The sequence below is a fragment of the Lepidochelys olivacea genome (genome assembly GCF_965140295.1).
Source record: "Lepidochelys olivacea isolate rLepOli2 genome assembly, chromosome: 1".
Classification (NCBI taxonomy): domain Eukaryota; kingdom Metazoa; phylum Chordata; order Testudines; family Cheloniidae; genus Lepidochelys; species Lepidochelys olivacea.
In genome coordinates, this window is record NC_140411.1 from 255037950 (window position 1) to 255054534 (window position 16585).

Consider the following 16585-nt stretch of genomic DNA (forward strand, 5'->3'; position numbering starts at 1 on the left):
GTCTTAGGTAGCTTGGAATTGTCATGCCAGAACATGTCATTGGTCTATCCCATTCAGTATTCTACATCTGTCAGTAATCTGATGCTTCAGAGAAAGGCAGAAAAGTATGCTATACTGTTCTTGGCCAATTTTACAATGCTAGGACGTGAGAGCAAAATATTTATTTCCAGCTCTCAACTCAGTGACCAGTTTACATCCTAAAATGTGCTGATTCTTAACACTTGTAATTTTTAACCTATTAGTCTAACCACAAACATAATCCACCTCCGGACGTATAATTATGAAAAATGAGAAAGTTCCTTATTTATAAATTCTTCAGACTGTACCTATCCTGACTGACAATGCTTCCTGTTAAAGCAACTTATTTTAAGGTGTTTGGGCATCCTATCATACACGAATAATGGCTTTGATTCTTGGCAACACTAATGACATTACCAGAGAGTTGGGAAGGAAATGTTCTGGCTTTAAAGGTCCTATATAAATGGTACCAACGCCCAATTGGCTGAAAAATGCTAACAAAAAGATAATCAGACTCTTGCTGGGAAGATGCTGAAAGAAGGTTGGGGTCCAGGTCCCGTAGTTTCTGACCTTCACCATATCCCTCCCTTCATCTTTCTAGTTTAAAGCCCCCATGGACAGTCCAGCTAGCTCAACAATACTTTGTGCTAGTGTATTTGACAGGAATAGATTTTTATATTTTGATTCATTTCCTGCTTTCCCAGACCGCCCCATCTGACTTAGTAAGTGCTTGCTTGGATATAGGAGAGAGAGCTTGGTCCAAAAGGCAATTCTTGCTCAAGATTTATAATTACTACAGAATGATAGTTATTTGTCAGGACACTTTTCTCAAGAACCGGACCTCAGAGACACAAATTTTACTTCTGAGAAATGATCCCAGAATTCACATAAATCTGTATAAATCCAGGTACAAGTACACTGTGGCAAGCAGAACCCAGACACAAAAACACCCTCCCCTCTTAACTTGCCTTTAACATTGACAGATGACTCACTTTTCAGTAAGAGACATGGTTCAGTAGCAGGACTATACAGGGGCCAGTGGTATTCAGTGATTTGGGGTTGTTTTTTTGGTAATACTGTAATCATTTGTGTGATAAATGTATTGAGACCATTAATTGCTTTTATGTTTGTTCATATTATTTCATTCCCAGGGTCTTTTCACCTTATTCACTTGATGTTTGATGACTACGTATTATACCTGTTAGAATCACTGCATTGTCAGGAGAGAGCTAATGAGTTAATGAGAGCAATGAAAGGAGAAGGAAGCACAGGTGAGTTTGTTTTCTTAGCAGTACCTTACATACCTTCTATAATTTTATTCTCTGTGATTCACCCATTTCTGTACATGGGCATTTCCCTATCCCCATTTACCCTAATCAGGCCTTTCCAGAAGGAATGTGTAATTTTTCAGCTGTATTATGTCAGACAAGGCTCAATTATGAGCCTCTCTGGTTAGTGAAAAAAGAACAGGAATACTTGTGGCACCTTAGAGACTAACAAATTTATTAGAGCATAAGCTTTCGTGAGCTGCAGCTCACTTTACCGGATGCATTCAGTGGGGACATTGAGTGTCCTGAAATTGATTTTTAATTAGACTGCCTGCTTCTTGCTGTAACTATTGAGTTTAGTTATGAAAGTCTGAAAATTTCAACTCCTAAACCTGTATTTGAGATTTCAGCAAGGGAGTTTTATACTGAATGTTCACATCAACTAACCTATAAAACCACAGTCACATTTAAGTGACACGTGTCTTGATTCCCCTCTCCCTTACACTGGCTTTACAATAATATGTCCACTGTCTTTGGTCGGGTTACTCCTGATTTTACACCACTGAGTCTGAGAAGAGAATCGGGGTGAGTGACTTTCATTGGTTAAGATTAAAGCCAAAGCTATGATTTATGATATACCAATGTTCAACTTCCAAAGAAAAAAATCTACATTATCAGTAGAAATACAGGTGCCAGATACTCAGTGCTGTATGCTCAGGTACTTCAGTGCAGCCCCAGCGGTGTGGAGATCACCTGTAACCTCCCAGTTCAGGACGCATGTGATGAAAAAGAGTCCTAGCAGGCATAGAGTCAGTGGAGCCAGCTTCCATCCCTCCCTGAAGCTACAATTAATTTAAATGGGAGTTGTATGGCTAAATCCCCTAGCTGGCTTTTGAAAAGCTCACTCATCCATTTTAGCATAGACTAAATATGACACCTAAGGTTTGGAAGGATGATCCGGTAGTTAGGGTGCTAGCCTGTGACTTGGAAGACCCAGGTTCAAATCTATGCTCCACCACAGACTTCCTGGGTAATTCATTTATCCTCTCTGTGCCTCAGTTCCCCATCTGTAAAATGGGCATAAGAGTACCTCACACTGATGTTGTGAGGATAAGCATGTTAATGATCAGGAGATGGGGCCATGAAAATGGAGCCATGAAAATACCTACGATAAAGACAGATTTATGTAATTCCTCCACACACCAGAGTTTACATCTAAAATTAACTTTTCTAAGTGATCTATTTCATAGGGTTCCACGAGCCATATTTAACAACATTTTTATGACCTGTCTCCCAATCTTCAGCAGAAATACGAGAAGAAATTATATTGACAGAACCTGCTCCTCCAACTCCTTCGCCAGTGCCATTCTCTCCAGCTAAATCTGCCACCTTGGTGGAAGTGCCATCTGCACCCTCACCTGTGAGCAGTCAATCCCCAGAGTATGCTAGCATAGCAACTACAACAGGTAGGTAGGCTAAGGATGGCTGGTTCTTGCATTCTTTTTTCCAAAAAAATGTTGTCAAAAAACCAAAAGCCTGCAATAAAAATTGTGAGCAATGTGTCAGTTTAGAGCCACTGTCTCTGAAGTCGCCCTCTCAAAATGGACTCAGCATATGTTCCTTATTTATAATTGTAAATAGATATTTTCTTTATATCTTGCCAAACATGACATGCAGTGCAATTGAAAAAGGATCCAATGTGTGCATGGATTCCTGGACATCAAGATATAAATTTGTAAAAGCAGATGGAAATCTCAATACATTATGGACTCTATGCAGATGTCTGGGGCCCTTGGAAGAAGAGGGCCACAATTTTGTTCCAAAATGTTTTCAAACCTCAGTTTAAAATCGCATATTTCTAGCAATACTTTAAAAGAGCCTTTTCTAAATACAGCACTTTACAGGGCTTCTCGCAACAAATTTTTGGGTGGCCTCAGTGTGTGGCCACTAACTCTTGCTGGTAGCCGCACAGACACTTTTTCCTAAAATTATTTATTTTTCCTAAATTAATAAAGTAATATGCACATATATACATCTAAATCATTGTAATTTATTTATGTAAGGTTTTGGGCTTTTTTTTGCGGACTCAATAATAAAAATAATGTAGTTATCTCTATTCTTGACTGGACCTAACAGAATAGAAACACAAATAAGGTGCTTTGCATGTTCTTGTCTTTTTTTATTATTGTTTCTTTTGCTTTTTTGGTAAAAATGGTTGTACAACAATTCTGAAGTAAATTTTAAAATGCTTTCACATAATAGAAGTCCAAATAATAATGAAAAACATATCTGGGCGGCTTGGGTCTGGGGAGAGGAGAGTCGGGGAGGATGCTCAGGAGGGCTGAGGGGAGGGGAGGACACGCGCCCCCCCTCCCCCCGGCCTCCTCACTCTGCTGCTGGTTCACCACTCACCTCCTTACTCCCCCGCTGCTCGCCTCCTCACCACCCCTTGCCTTCTCACCTTGCTCCTTAAGCGCTGTGTGTCCCATCTGTGCCTCCAGAGAGGCAGCGCATGCAGCAACAGGGAGAAAGAGCAGTGTTCCCACTAATTTTTCCCACCCATGTGCACCAATATGGAGGTGATGTGTGACCTTCACCTTCATATTGGTGCACAAAACCTTCATATTGGTGCACAAAACAAAATTCATGTGATGGGGGTGGGGCCGAGGGGGAATGTGGCAGGGCTGGAGCAGAGGGTTGAGGTGCAGGGGTATGAGGGCTCTGTCTGGGTGTGTAGGCTCTGGGGTGGGGCCAGGAATGAGGGGCTCAGGGCTGGGGCAGAGGGTTGGGGTGCAGGGGTGTGAGGGCTCCAGCTGGGGGTGCAGGCTCTGGGATGGGGTTGGGGCTGTGGGGCCGGTCCCCAGGCGGGTTCCCTGAGTGCCTGTGTGGTGCTAAATAGGCTGCTGCATGGCCGTGCAGCTTACAGGGAACTTGGAGGGGCTGATGCTTCCCCTCCCCCCAGCCCAGGAAACTGCCGTGGCCACAGGGAAACCCCCTAGTGGCCGCATGCAGCCACTGTGGCCACATTTGAGAAATGGTGCTTTAGAACACCCTCGATGACTTAACACACACTTTCTCTAAAAATGGACACAGTTTGAATGGGCCAGATTTATAAAGCTATACAGGCTTTTAGCGGGATTATCAAAAACACCTCAACTCCCAATTCCCAATGGTAATAGATCCTGTCTGCATCTTCAGGTGCCTAAATCCTTTAAAAATCTGGCTCAGTTGCTCTAGGGTTTGTTTTGTTTTTCTGTTTTAACGCTTTGTTCATACCTTTCAACATCTTACAAGGACAGAATTTAGGAAATGAAGGCCTGTGGCTTGTATGCAACTGCATGCCTATAACTGCACATATAATTATAGCAGTTTCAGGAACACACTGTGTATCAAATGGGCATGTAAAAGTCCTAATTAATCATTTGTGCATGAAGATACTCCATTTGTGACTCGGGATTGCAAAAATTGCAAATGAACTAGTAGGCACGCAACTGGCTTGCAATTTGGTGTATACAAGTGGGCCTCTATACTCTGCATGTGAAATTCCTCTCATAGGCTCTCTGATATGAAAGACAGATTGTACATTCTGAAGGTGGTGGCCAGGGCCAGTCATGACCTTCAAGTCTCTGGGGTCAAAAATATTTTGTTTTCCTAATTTGAGTCTGCAAATGCTGGAAAGGAGTCAGGAACTTGCATGACTGTCAGAAGACATTCCAGGCACCTGATGCTGCCCTGGCTACTCAGTGGTGAAATGAATGATATAACTTTCACTTTTGGAGGACTCTAGAGTAGCAACAAAAGCTTCTAGAAAAATGCCAGGAAGTGGCAATTTACCATCCTAGAGAATCAGACAGTAGTTAAAGGACTAATAAAGGTTTCTGCCAAATCTTTTTCATGCCTTCAAAGACATTCCAGGGAACCACAGTGTGTATTTGTGGCTGAAATAGATTTAAGAGCATTTTAATCCTACATAGCATTGTGGAAACCTCAGGTTTGCTTGTTGTTTGAGACTTTAGAATCATAGTCTAAAGTTTAGAGTGTATTTGGTGTGAAAATACAACAATCCCATGTCCTGAACAGCAAGACCACAAGACCAGAGTCATGTGGTTCTTGGACATGAAGGGTGAGTACCACTGTTCCCTCTAAGCTGTGTGCATGTGCACACAGATCCTAAACTCTGCACACACGGCGAAACACCGCGCACACAAAAAATGAAATACTACATCAGAGCCAGGCTGAAATATCATTTACAGGCGACTTTTGACATTGTTCGCCTGCCATCTATCAACACAGCCAGATTCTACTAGCTGGCAAGGGGGGGAAAGGGAAAGGAGGGCAATGAATCCTACCCCTCCCCACCATCATTTCGAATGTGAAACGTTGATCATGTCGGGACAGTCGGGACCCACGCATCTCATTGTAGTCTGTTCGTTTGGCTGTGTACAAACTCAAGTACGTGTGAATAAGTCAAAATGCCTGGCCGTAGTTGCTAAGGAACTGCAAAGATTTCCCAGAAATGAACAAAGGTAAGTGTTGTTTTCGTGACTGAAATCTTTCAAAGGCATTGGACTTCATACATTTTCTCGTGATGTTTTACCATTCTCCTGCATTTTTTTGCCACAGATGCATGAATGTGATCGGAGCTATGCACAAACTTCCGGTATCCTGATCTGAATGATTTCCCATTTGTCCTTTTGTCGAGTTACGCTGTTAAGCACATTGAAATAGTAGCCATTTCTTAGAAGTATTAATTTTAAATAAACCAATCTGGTAAAAAATCAATCCCAAAAATGTCACTATCTAGAGGTCTAAAGCATAAAAGAACAGTGACTTCATTTAAATCTGGATAGCTGGATGAGACTATGGAGACGGTTACACCAAAGTCATGTAGGCCTGGGCTACACTGGCAGGGGGTGGGGGGGTGGGGGTTGAACTAAGATACGCAACTTCAGCTATGCTATTCATGTAGCTGAAGTCGAAGTATCTTAGTTCGACTTACCTGGCCGACCTCATGGCAGCGAGTCAACCGCGGTGGCGCCCCCGTCAACTCCGCTTACTCCTCCTGCCAGGGTGGAGTACAGGAGTTGATTCAGGGATCGATTTATCATGTCTAGATGAGATGCGATAAATCGATCCCCGATTGATCACTACCTGCCGGAAAATGTACCCATAGTATAATGCTTGTTAAACTTTGTGAAATATTCACATATAATGAGGACAATGGAGTGGTTTATGTATATTGTCGAGATGCCAGAGCTTCGGGAGAATTTTCAACAGGAAGAATGTGGAACTATTTATGGAAGTTGGATTTCTTGAAGCATCATCTGTCAAGTAAGTCTCATATAGATGGTATAACAAGACTTAGGCCTGGCCTATACTGGGGGGGAGGGGGGGCGGCATTCAAACTGAGATACGCAACTTCAGCTACACTATTCACGTAGCTGAAGTCGAAGTATCTTAGTTCGACTTACCTGGCCGTCCTCACGGCGGCGAGTCTACTGCGATGGCTCCGCCGTCGACTCCGTTTACTCCTCCTGCTGAGGTGGCATACAGGCATTGATTCGGGGATCGATTTATCGCGTCTAGACAAGAATCAAAAGCCAATTGATTTTAAGTTTCCCAGATATGGTGACATTTGCTCACCAGAACGAACATTTCAGGATCTTGCAAAGTTGACGGATATTGGAGGAACATTCCTAGCATCAAGTGCAGACTGTGAGCGTGGCTTTAGCTTAATGAACACTCTAAAAAACAAACTACGGAATCATTTACAAGTAGATCATTTGGACATGCTGATGTGTGTTAAGAGTTACCAGCTGGATGGAGGACAGAGTGAAATAGATAGGACAGATGGATAGATCTGGACAGAGTTTATATTGAATGGGCAAATGAAAAAGATCACAGGGAAAAACAGTAAGTAGCAGTCTTTGACATTTCGACCAATAAGGAAATTAAAATGTATTTGTAATTACATATCTTATTCTTGGCTGATAATGATTTATTGATATTGTTTAGGAAAATTTTAAATTTAAAACACAAACTCTTGTTTTTCTTTTTTTACTTATGATGTCTCTTTCTGAAAACCCATACAAATTGACATAATGGCATACTTATTAAATTGTATTTATTATATGTTTATCAAAATCTTTTCGGACATGTGTATAGAATGAAAGGTGAAAGTGGACACCAACTGGCAGAAGCCTATGGACTGATAATGATCATGATTAATATGTGCTTGATATATGCTCGTGATTGTCTATAAAAAAGATCATGAAGCGTAATGCTTAAAACTAACTTCTGCTTCATGAAGAATGGTTAAATTTCCTTTTTCTAAGTATTTAAAAACGACATTTATAAAATAACATGGTATAAAACTATTATTATCACAAATTGCAAATTAAAACTTTTTAAATGTATAAGCATTTTACTCGCTTGGATGCATTTGCCTCATGGCGCACAAATTTGAACTCTACTTCAAAAATTTTCACAGAAGAAATGTTTTGCGCACTTGGCCTGTCAAAAATTAGAGGGAACATTGGTGAGCACAAAAGAAAATACACTGTTTGAATGAAGCAGCATGCTATGTGCTCTCCCCAGTAGAAACTTGAGACACAGATTTTATGAATAATTTGATTCGTAGATTTTAAGGCCAGAAGGGACCATTGTGATCATCTAGTTGGGCCGCCTATGTAACACAGGCCAGAAAACCTCCCCCAGTAACAAGAAATTGAAAAGCAGGTAACTGTGTGCTGCCCCTCAAAGGAGAGACCTACAAAATGAGAATGGTCTGAGGTTGTAAGAATGGGGAACGTGGAAGGGACTCACACTGGCATTATGTTAATTTATTTGTACTTTAATTATGTTTACTAGGGTGCTTGAGTGATTGTCTCTCTCCTGCTATGGCCCTCCAAGGCTGAGGGCTGCTAAGGTGAAGCCTCAGGATGGACATAGGGACTATGGCTAAGGAATCCTCCCACCTGAGCATTTCTACCACAGCCTGTCTTAGCTAAACCTCCATGGAAGACCTTTCTGCTACAGTTCATCTTTGATCATTACAGTCCTCCTTTTTCACCAGCTCTTCATTTCCCCTCCTCCCCCACCTCCCCCATTTTCTCCCCATATTCTTTTGTTTGGCAGAACTGCTGCTTCTCTCTGGCCATTGAGCTCAACTTTGTTTTAATCACCATTATCTTAATTTTTGTCTAGAACGCAACTTATATGAATAAGAGTTCATATAAGTAAAGTAATCCAGAACCAGAAACATTGCAGCTGCAGGAATTGGTTGTATTTTACTTTGTGTGTGCTGAGGACATATTATAAACCATCTTGGCTAATCAACCTGCCATAGTTCTAGGGTATCAATTAATAGAGGGTATATTCTGCAGTTTGTAGAAAAATATAATAGGAAGTTTTTAAAAACATTAGAGGGGACATCAAAAAAATTACCCAAAACTGGTGGTGATGTCGATGCAGATAATATTCCAGACATGTGAAAAATGTAAAAGGCATTTGTGTGGAAAGTTCATGTACGTTGATGATAAAATAAAAAGGGGAGGTTTTTTAATAAAAATGTAAAAGATGCTTCTTATCCATGTTTTTCTTGATTCTATGGGCTGGTCTACACTAGAAAGGTTTTCCTCATTAACTACACTAGCATAGATAAAATAGCAAAATGCCCCTCGTGTGGATGCAGTTATTCCGTATAAAAACGCTGATTTTTAGCTATAAAGCCTAAAGTTTATTCCAGTTCAGGAAGGGGAATAAGATATACTGGTGGGTAGGTGTACACTACAATGGCACAGCAGCTACACCACTGAAATAGAAACACTTGCTACAGCAAAGGAAGGGATTTTTCCACTGCTGTAGAAAATTCATCCCCTCAAGAGGCTGCATGTACAGTAGGGGTTAGGTCAACCTAACTACATTGTACAGGGCACAACATTTTTCACAGCCCTGAGCAACATAGCTAAGTTGATCTACGTGTTAGGTGCAGTCTCACCTTTATATCAGTCTAACTGAATCCATGCTAGGGCTTGCACTAGTACAACTATGTTAGTAAAAAAAAAAAATCACACCACTACTCAGAATAGTTGTATTGATAAAGCTTTCAAGTGCAGACCAGGCTTTAGTGCTTACACAGCATGTAAAGTAAAAATCAAAATATTTGAAAATGTAAGTACTCCAGCTCAGTGAAGTTATGCATATTTATACCAGGTGAGGATTTGAGGGATGAAGTGTAAAATTCTCAATGTATTTTCTTTTGTTTGTTTTCTAATTCTGTGTACTTTCTCCAGATAAGTGGATCGAACCAGCAATTCTCTTGAGATATATTTAAAAATTACTGTGTTGCCTTTCTTTAATTTTTTTTTTTAATTTAGGTAAATGTAGCAGTGTGGAAATGCATTGTACAACTAGAAAACTAATCTGGTTGGTTGCCAATAGCTTGCAGTTCCCCCATTTGAGGTGTCATTAAGTCTTTGCTGCTTGTGGCACTGGCAATAAAAGTTAACTATTAAACTTGCTTTTTAAACTTCCTGCATGCACTCAATGGTCAAACACAAAAGCAGCAAATTAAATCACTGCGATTAGATGACACCTAACTAAAGTAAGGTAAATCCTATATAGATTGCTCTGGTGTAAAACATCTGGCATGCCCAGTTAACGTTTTATTTAAAATTTTCTGTTAAATTACTGAAAGTTTAAAAGGATAATTAGCCCTAATTCTTTCTAAATTACAAAGGCCAGATTAATGATTGGTCAAATTACAACAATATTGTAACAAAAGTGATGGTTGACTCTGCAGTCCTCTCTTAAAGCCTGGGATTACTCATTTGCTAATGCAATTGCTGTTAGAAGAACCTGAACTGGTTTACAGAAATTCTGCATTGTAAATGTTTGCTAATAGATAACTAATCATTTCTCCACCTCCTTGTCATTGCCACCTCCACTGTTTTCCTCTCAGTTACAAGGGACTGTATATTTGAATTGAAGGTTCATTTCAATAGTACTGTACACTATTCCTCAGGGTGCTGACTTGGTAGTAATGCTCCCTGGGGCTGATCTTGTAAACTCTTAGTGAGTGTTACCAGTTCTCATGATTTTATCAAGAGTCTCATGATATTTGGTGCTTTTACTTAAAGCTCCAGCTCCTGGATTCATGAGAATGCTATTTTTTGTTTAAAAATTAAGGTAAGTTTCTAGCCCTCGAGGTTGCAGAGAAAAGCTTGATGATGCAAACCCTGAAGGCTCCAGCACCAGAAAGCAAATGAAAAGAACCCCAAATGTCTGGTTTTTAAAAATCTGATTTTTAAGCCAGTCTCCTGATTTTGGGGCGACTGAGGGCTTGTCTGCATGCACAGCGATGCAGTGGCACAGCTGCACCGATTCAACTGCAGCACGAAATGAAGACACTACCTACGCTGACGGGAGAGCTTCTCCTCTCGCGGTAGTTAATCCACCTCCCCATGAGGCAGTAGCTATGTTGCCAGTAGCTATGAATCCCTCCCATCAGCATAGCACCATTTACACTGGTGATTAGGTCGGCACAATTGCATTGCTCAGGGGTGTGGATTTTCCACACTCCTGAGCAACGTAGTTATACCGACATAAGTCTGTTGTAAACATTATACCTGGTATTGTATTGTTTACTACCAGGTATAATATTTACTATTGCGATTCCTACTGACATCTGCGGGCTTGCTTCAGTGTTGCCATGCACCTTTGCAATCCAGTGCAAAGTGGCTGTAAAATGTGAAACCATGTGTGAATGTGTGTACCATTGTGAAATGGTAGCATTTTACATCCACTTTGCATTCACTTTGCACAAGAGGCAGGACAATAGCTAATCAGCCTGGCTATATGGGACTATTCACAGCCATACACACACACCACCAAGTACAGTCAGGGTTTGTAGTACAAATCACGCGTCCGTGAATGAAATTCCTTTGGATTTTTGGCTTTGCTGTGTGAAAGCACGACAAGGCTGTTGTTGGGCTTTTAGCAGAGCTATTTATACATTGTGCTTCCTACAGAGGGCCTCTTGCTGTCGTGTCTTCAACAATGTACTCAGTCTTAAAAAAGTAAAAAATAAAGTGAAATGAAGTAAAAGAACTTTCTATGTTTATTCAAACCCCAAAGGCTGAAATCACAAAGAAAAACAAAGTGTTGTCAAATCACTCAACCACTACTGTTTTATGTTTAGTTTGGTTCAATTCAGTGGGTACAGCAGCTAAAAAAGGCTGTCTTCTGGATTCCAGTCTTGCGGCCCATTGAAATCAATGGGATTGATTGTATAAAAACTGTGGGATTGGGATTCTGGTGTCTGGTGTTTTAAAAATCGAAACAATCACAATCTCTTCAATTGCCTCTCCTCCTACCTTTTGCCCTACCACAATGTATGGAAGGGCTCTGATTGGTGCCCTCCCTTAACACATACATACACACGTGTACCCTGCACTCTTCTTCCTCCGACAGGAAATTGAGACCTTCCAAATCTGAGCCACTCCTTCCCCTCTCTCTTCATGTGCAGATCACTCTGTGAAAGCTACTGCATTCCCTCCACAAGGGAGAGAAGGGGTGAGTAGTCATCCTTTTCCAGTCCAGTCTCAAATGCAAGAGAGGCCTCCTTGATACAAAATCTTTCAATAGTCAGATGCTCTGCAAATCCAGAGACAAGTCCACCACATGCAAACTGCTAGTCTTCAGACGTCCCAGAAAGCAAGCCTTTCCTAGAGCAGTAGCCTGAGGTGCTGCTGTCTGGCATGGTGAAGATGTTCTGACGATCGTCCTGGGAGATTTCAGCAGCCATATTGACAACCCCTCCAATACAATGGCCTAAAACCTCTTCGCCGCATTTTCCATTTTTAGTTTCTCATAGGTAACATCTGGCTCTACACACAGAGCAGGTCATGCTTTGGACCTGAATTTTGAATGGGACTTGGCTATGGATTCATCAATTTTTGAGGCCAGCAGTGACTACTAGATCATTTCCTCTCACTTAAAAGGGGGAACCTAACCTGATATAGAGGACACAAGAAACGGCCCCCTATGCTGGACTGACCGTCACTTCCTTCAGGCTGGTTTCCAGACAAAAAGGAAGGTAACGTAATGGCCTGGGCCCAGTCAAGTCCAAAACACACTTGCAGGTAATGCCACCCCACCAAATTGCTGTAGGATAGACGGTCTGTTGAGTCACTGTGACCACTCATTAAACACAACCATTGATGTTCTAGCATTGGAATGCCTGCACCCTCCTCATTGCTCCCATAGATCTCAGTGGTTCTCTGCAAACCTGTAACAGAAGGAGTAGAAAGGAAGAAAATTCAAGTGTTAGTGATGGAGAACAGAAGCAAATGCAGACAGGCTGTAGCACAAGCAATTCTTGTGAACCTACTCTCAGGCATGTATCAGGGGGTACCCGTGTTAGTCTGTATCCACAAAAACAACAAGGAGTCTGGTGACACCTTAAAGACTAACATATTTATTTGGGCATAAGCTTTCGTGGGTAAATCTGTTAGTCTTTAAGGTGCCACCAGACTCCTTGTTGTTTTTACTCTCAGGCATGAAACATGCAAAGTACTCCCACCTCTTCTCCACCTGAGCAGCCATAAAGTCACAGCCTACTGGAGATTTTGTCTATGAATCACCTTGTTTAGGACAGGGTGTCCCACTTTAGTCCCAGAATTGAGCACTTTCCACTACAAAGAACTATCTGCCTGACTTTCTGAAGAAAATCACCCACATCTGAGATTGCTTCTCCATTCACCAAGAGCCATACAATGAACACAGAGCTGACAACACAGTAACTTGCCTCTCTGAATTAGGTCCTTTGACAAAACAGAAAGTCCTAGAGGTGCTGAAGGAAAATGTAAGTCAGCTCCTGAAACTCTAGGCCATTCCCTTTTTTAGCTGGAGAAAGAGAGCTGAGAGCACCTGGTGACCTTTATTCTGCTATCTTCATTGGCTCCCTGTTCTATACTGGGTCAAATTCAAGATGTTGGCCCTCATCCGCAACAGCTATGTTACCCCAGAATTATGGAACCACCAACCTCAAGAATGGGAGTCACGTAGAGAGGACAAGTTTTCTCAAGAACTGGCCCATAAATCTGGAGTTCCCACCTGGAGGAGATCAGGCTGACTAAAAACTTCAGCACCATCAGAGCAAAATGCAAAACCCACTTCTTTGCCTTAACCTTCCTAGAATAGAACCACATTAAAAGTCGACAACATCTGGTCCCTGCTGACTAGTGGGAAGAGAGAGGAACGTCTCCAAGTGTGCACTTGTTATTATTTTGGGAGCCAATCTGATACCACAATGATGGGGACCACATAAGAACTTAGATTGGTGGGTAGATGAAAGCCAAGTCAGGCAGCAGGGAATTCATTTGCCTGAATCCAACCCTCTTCTATGCCCACAAGGGCCCTGACTGTTTTTCCTACCACACCAGCCCTGATCATCCTGAGGATCAAGTTAGGCCGGCACGGAGCTCCATTCTGTTGCAGAGAGGGGCTCAGGATTTGGCCCATAATGTCTATGGAATGTTTTGTGCTAGGGCTGTTCTCCCAGCTCTAAGCCCTGTCCTGTATTTTGTATATTATATTATATTAATTATATTATATATTTCTATTTGTATTACTGTAGTGCCTAAGAGCCCTAGTCATGGACCAGGACCCCAGTGTGTTAGGTGCTGTACAAACTGATCAAAAAGACAGTCCCTGCCCAAAGGTTTATAGGCACAAATTACAGCATTGCATTGATTATTCCCATCCTGCTATGTTTCAAAAATACTAGTTGTGTCTGGGTTGTCTCCCAGTATCTGATATTCTAGCTCACCTATTTGTGCCTTTTGAAGTGTTCTTCAAAAATGGGTGTTTTACTGCTTGCCATTTTTATCACCTCCTTTGGTTGATGTTCTTCATAGGCATCACCTTATTAGATTGTTCTTTACTGGCTGTTTCAAAATGGATTGTTTCAAAGGACTACAGCTCATGTTAACTATGAATATCAACTTTGTTTGTTCTGCAGGGGCTATGCAGTCCTATACATGGTCACTCACATACACTGTGACAACAGCTGCTGGTTCACCTGCTGAGAACTCGCAACAGCTGCCCTGCATGAGAAGTCCTCATGTGCCTTCTTCATCTGTCACACACAGGATACCTGTTTACCCCCACAGAGAGGACCACGGGTAGGTCACTTTCCAGTTTGTTTATTTGAGTTTTAAGGACTCGTCTAAATTTGCAATAATTTTTTTTTCAAAAGCAGTTGGAATCCAAGGTCTGTTTCCTGAGGGAATAGATCGTCATTGCAAATGTGATAGCGTTGTATGGTTATATGGTCTCTCACATATTTCCATTTATTCATTTAAAACATAATGCTAGTCATAAACACAAGGAAACCTGGAAAATAAGTTCTAAAGGGAGAAGGACTGGATGGATGATCTAATTAGGTTTCTTTCTATCTCTGATTCCTATTATTCTATGTCAATGGCCTAGATATGTCAAGAAAAGCTAACCCTCCTTCACCAAGCTAGTTGCTAGTCTCACAGAGCAACAATTTCCAGGGTTTGGAAAGACAGACAATTTTTGAACTAGAAGGAGAATCCAGCATAACAAATGTGTAAAAGCCTCGGAGTAATGCTGACCAATGAAAATAGTAAACATTGACATAGCACAATTTATTAAAGATCTTGGAGCACTTTACAAACTTTAACAAAGCCTAACAACACTTCTGTTCGAAAGCAATAGCCATTCTGTATATTCCCAACTTATAGGGCTCTGTATCAGGCTCAGAGAACTCCTCTGTCCCTTCCACAACTAGCCAAACACCATAACAAAATCACCCATTGGGCAGGCCCATGCATGTACCAGGATTAGGAGTGTGGGAGATGTTGCTGATAGCCTGCGTGCAACACAAGGTGAAGACTTCTTACTGAATTCCTCAAGCTCTGTCCACAGTTTCCATGTGTGGAAATGCATACTCCATAGTGGAAGATAAGAGATTCATTGCTTTGTGGAGAGCCAGCACAATATCTATGCACCATTGAGGGCTTTGGTCCTCGATCTGGGCTGAATTTCACACAAAATGCGGATCCTCAGCCTGCCAATATATCTGAATGGAGAGAACCTCTTCTGGCTTTTCTAGAACAATTTCTGCTGGAGCTACTACCAGTCATCACTGAAGATGGATACCCTCTGGAATGCAAAAACTTTGTAGAGTACTGATGAGGAGAGCACCTTAAAGGGCTCAAGAGTTTTTACACTGACTTTTATTTTACCACATGACTGGGCTTAAGACAGAATCAAGCTCAGAGTCATTTTGAGTCATGCTCAGAAAATGTAAATGTATCTTTTTGTACTTGAGGCCAGTCGTGCAAAACAAAATGAAAGCTTCATGATAAAAGCAGCTTTCATGACCATAAATAGTGAGGGATCATTACTGCTTCCCTCTGAATTTGAAGTGGTGACAATAATAGATAATATAAGACTCCAGACCTTCCTGGGAAGATGCTGAGATAGTGACATTCAGCTGTGTTTTAAATGAGGGGATTTATCAGACATTTCTTAATTAGCTTGATTGTACTGGTGAAAATATTATTGAAAGTGGCAGGAGTGTAACTTCTTGTTGTGGCCTTTTCTTTTCTTTTCTTTTCTTTTCTTTTCTTTTCTTTTCTTTTCTTTTCTTTTCTTTTCAGAGGCTATGTAAAATTATTTACTCCTAAAGCCCAGTTAAACTGTCCAAGATGGGAAGGGGTTAGTGAGACTTATTCTGGAGAGTAGGTGGAAAAGTCGGAAACCTCGAGCACCTAAGCCCGATGTGCACAAGTGCGCAAACATCCTTTAACACAGTCAGAAAACATTCTTCCAAAATACCAAATGAAGAAATGTATATTGTGTATATCAATGGCACCTCCTAGGAGATAATGGAGGATAACAAGACAGAAACTGCTTACCTTTCTTCTACGAACTGCAAGAGTCACGCTAACAGCAGCATGGAAAACCTTATAATTGTCCACCCCTTGGGAGGTCTTGGCAACTCTGCAGTACCAACCTTTGTCCTGAAATCATCCTTAGTGGCGTGGTCTGTGTGCCACTTGCCAGACAAGTGCTATAGGCACCTTAGGTGCCAGGCCTGAAGGCACTGGCAGGTTCCAGTTAGACTCTGCTAGCTGCCTCCAATCACTGGAGGGGCCATGAGAAAGCTTGCCTCTGTGACCTAATGCCTTCAAACTGCCCTGGAACCTTCCCTTTCTGGTGACCTATATCCCTTCTGAGCAGGAGGAAAGGAGCAGCAGCAAATT

At 41.5% G+C, this 16585-nt stretch overlaps 1 protein-coding gene across 3 annotated transcripts in view; it reads left to right on the plus strand.

The window, feature by feature from the left end:
• The window catches only part of RFX4 (regulatory factor X4), a 128465-nt gene that overhangs the window by 89098 nt on the left and 22782 nt on the right, over nucleotides 1-16585 (plus strand). For 2 of the 3 annotated variants that reach the window (XM_084613445.1, XM_084613447.1), the window contains 3 exons: nucleotides 1170-1289; nucleotides 2591-2752; nucleotides 14311-14473. In XM_084613445.1, coding sequence (XP_084469571.1) covers nucleotides 1170-1289; nucleotides 2591-2752; nucleotides 14311-14473 — 445 coding nt within the window. The remainder of the gene's footprint in view (nucleotides 1-1169; nucleotides 1290-2590; nucleotides 2753-14310; nucleotides 14474-16585) is intronic. The other variant, XM_084613446.1, reaches the window with a different exon arrangement.